The 1,714-nt window shown below is 32.7% G+C and overlaps 1 protein-coding gene across 1 annotated transcript; it reads right to left on the bottom strand.

Moving 5' to 3' along the window:
• Positions 1–619: 619 nt before the first annotated feature.
• Positions 620–1,198, bottom strand: LOC141718882 (uncharacterized). The gene has a single exon (XM_074521257.1). The coding sequence runs from the start codon at positions 1,196–1,198 to the stop codon at positions 620–622; it is 579 nt and encodes a 192-aa protein (XP_074377358.1).
• Positions 1,199–1,714: the final 516 nt, after the last annotated feature.

A 1,714-nucleotide genomic window follows, 5' to 3' on the forward strand; every position in this document is an offset into this window, starting at 1 on the left:
ACAATGTCAAAATAAAGTTATAAAAATGAGTTTACCTTTATTGATTTTGAAACTTTTTTCTAGGCTTTTGAGATGTGAATCTCTCTATGATTTTGCTATAATCTAGAGAACTTGCCAGCTGACTTTCAATAGACAATAAAGCCAATCCATTAAGTCTATCTTGAGACATCGAAGAGCGGAGATAAGATTTGATCAGTTTCAATCTAGAAAATGTCCTTTCCGCCTCTACCACTGTAACAGGAATGGTCACAACGATTCTATAAGCTATCCAAGCATTTGGATAATTTATTTGTCTTGAACTAGAACTTAAATAATTAAGCACATCTATTGCCTTTGTTATCTCATCGGGTATTACCATTCGAAGCACTAGTAACTCGTTAAACAACTCTGCGCTAACAATATCATATCGCATATCATGTCTAAGAAATCCCTCAAGCTTCATGCAACAAGATTTTAACCCCTCATCATCACCAGATAAATGCTTCTTCAGGTTAAATAAAAACCCAAATTTTTCCTTATAATCTTGAAACTGTTTAAACCGTTCTTTGAGTTGAAAAGCACCTTGATCAACAATATACAAGAAATAATACCTTCTAAATTTTTGTTCAGCACTCAAGTTCTAATCATCATCAGCTGCAGTAACCCCAAGATCATCAAAATGAACAAGCCTACGAATTTTTCGCTTTTCAGGAAACACAGGCTCCACATCCAACTCCAAAGCTAACTCTTTTGCCTCCTTCTTACAAGAGTCATAACCAGTTTCTCTAAACTCATTAAAGAAATTTATAAGTTCTTCCAATCTTGACAATGCAATATCAATATCAATATCTTCAAGTTGTAAGAACTTACTAACTGCAGTAATGATATTTAACAAGTTAAACCAGATGCACATAGAAAATAGAAACTCAAAACTCTCAATTTCATTTTCAACTAAACTTCTAGCTTCACACCTTATCATAGAGTCTTGAGTTACATTACTAAGATGAACCAATGCATCTCTTAGTTTAGAAGTCTGAAATCTTACCGCTCTCACGCTTTCGATGTGACTTTCCCATCTTGTTGCACACAATGGCTTTAATGTTAGGCCGTTAACAAATTTCTTGAGAATTTCCCATCGCTGTGTTGAAGATGAAAACAAAGTGAATAATCTTTGTATAACCCCAAAAAAATTAGACCCCTTGCTACAACAGTTTGCCATATCACAAAGCACAAGATTTTCAAATTATCTAGTCATCAAACAAAATAATGCAATTAATTTTAGTCACCAATCCCAAATCAGTAAATCACAAAAGACATACTACTTTTTGCAAAAACAAATCTCAATTATTCTCTAATTATTCACATCAAATCCTTAAATTGAAAAATAATAATAAACAAATAGTAAATTACAATATTATTAAAAAAGTAATTAGAATAGAAATCTTTAAACCATACCTGTGTTATAATTGCTGAATTGCAAAGCACAGATGATCCGATCTTCACGATGAGTCGATGACTTCCAGTGTTTTGATAATTGATATTCAGAATGAACAGAGAACAATTTGTGTTCTGTATTTTATTCGGTAGCTAAGCAGAGGGAAGGAGAGGGTTTTGTACTTTTGTTATATGACTTCATCTGGCCATCTGAGGTAATGGGTATAGACGCGCATAGTCCAAAAACTCAATTTCTCCAAACCTTTCACATTTTTACTTTGTTTTGTTTATTAAATAAATT

Source organism: Apium graveolens, chromosome 4 (genome assembly GCF_009905375.1).
Source record: "Apium graveolens cultivar Ventura chromosome 4, ASM990537v1, whole genome shotgun sequence".
Classification (NCBI taxonomy): domain Eukaryota; kingdom Viridiplantae; phylum Streptophyta; class Magnoliopsida; order Apiales; family Apiaceae; genus Apium; species Apium graveolens.

Bases quoted from the DNA above. Each gene is read 5' to 3' on its own strand.
- LOC141718882 (XM_074521257.1), bottom strand. From the start codon at position 1,198: ATGGCAAACTGTTGTAGCAAGGGGTCTAATTTTTTTGGGGTTATACAA.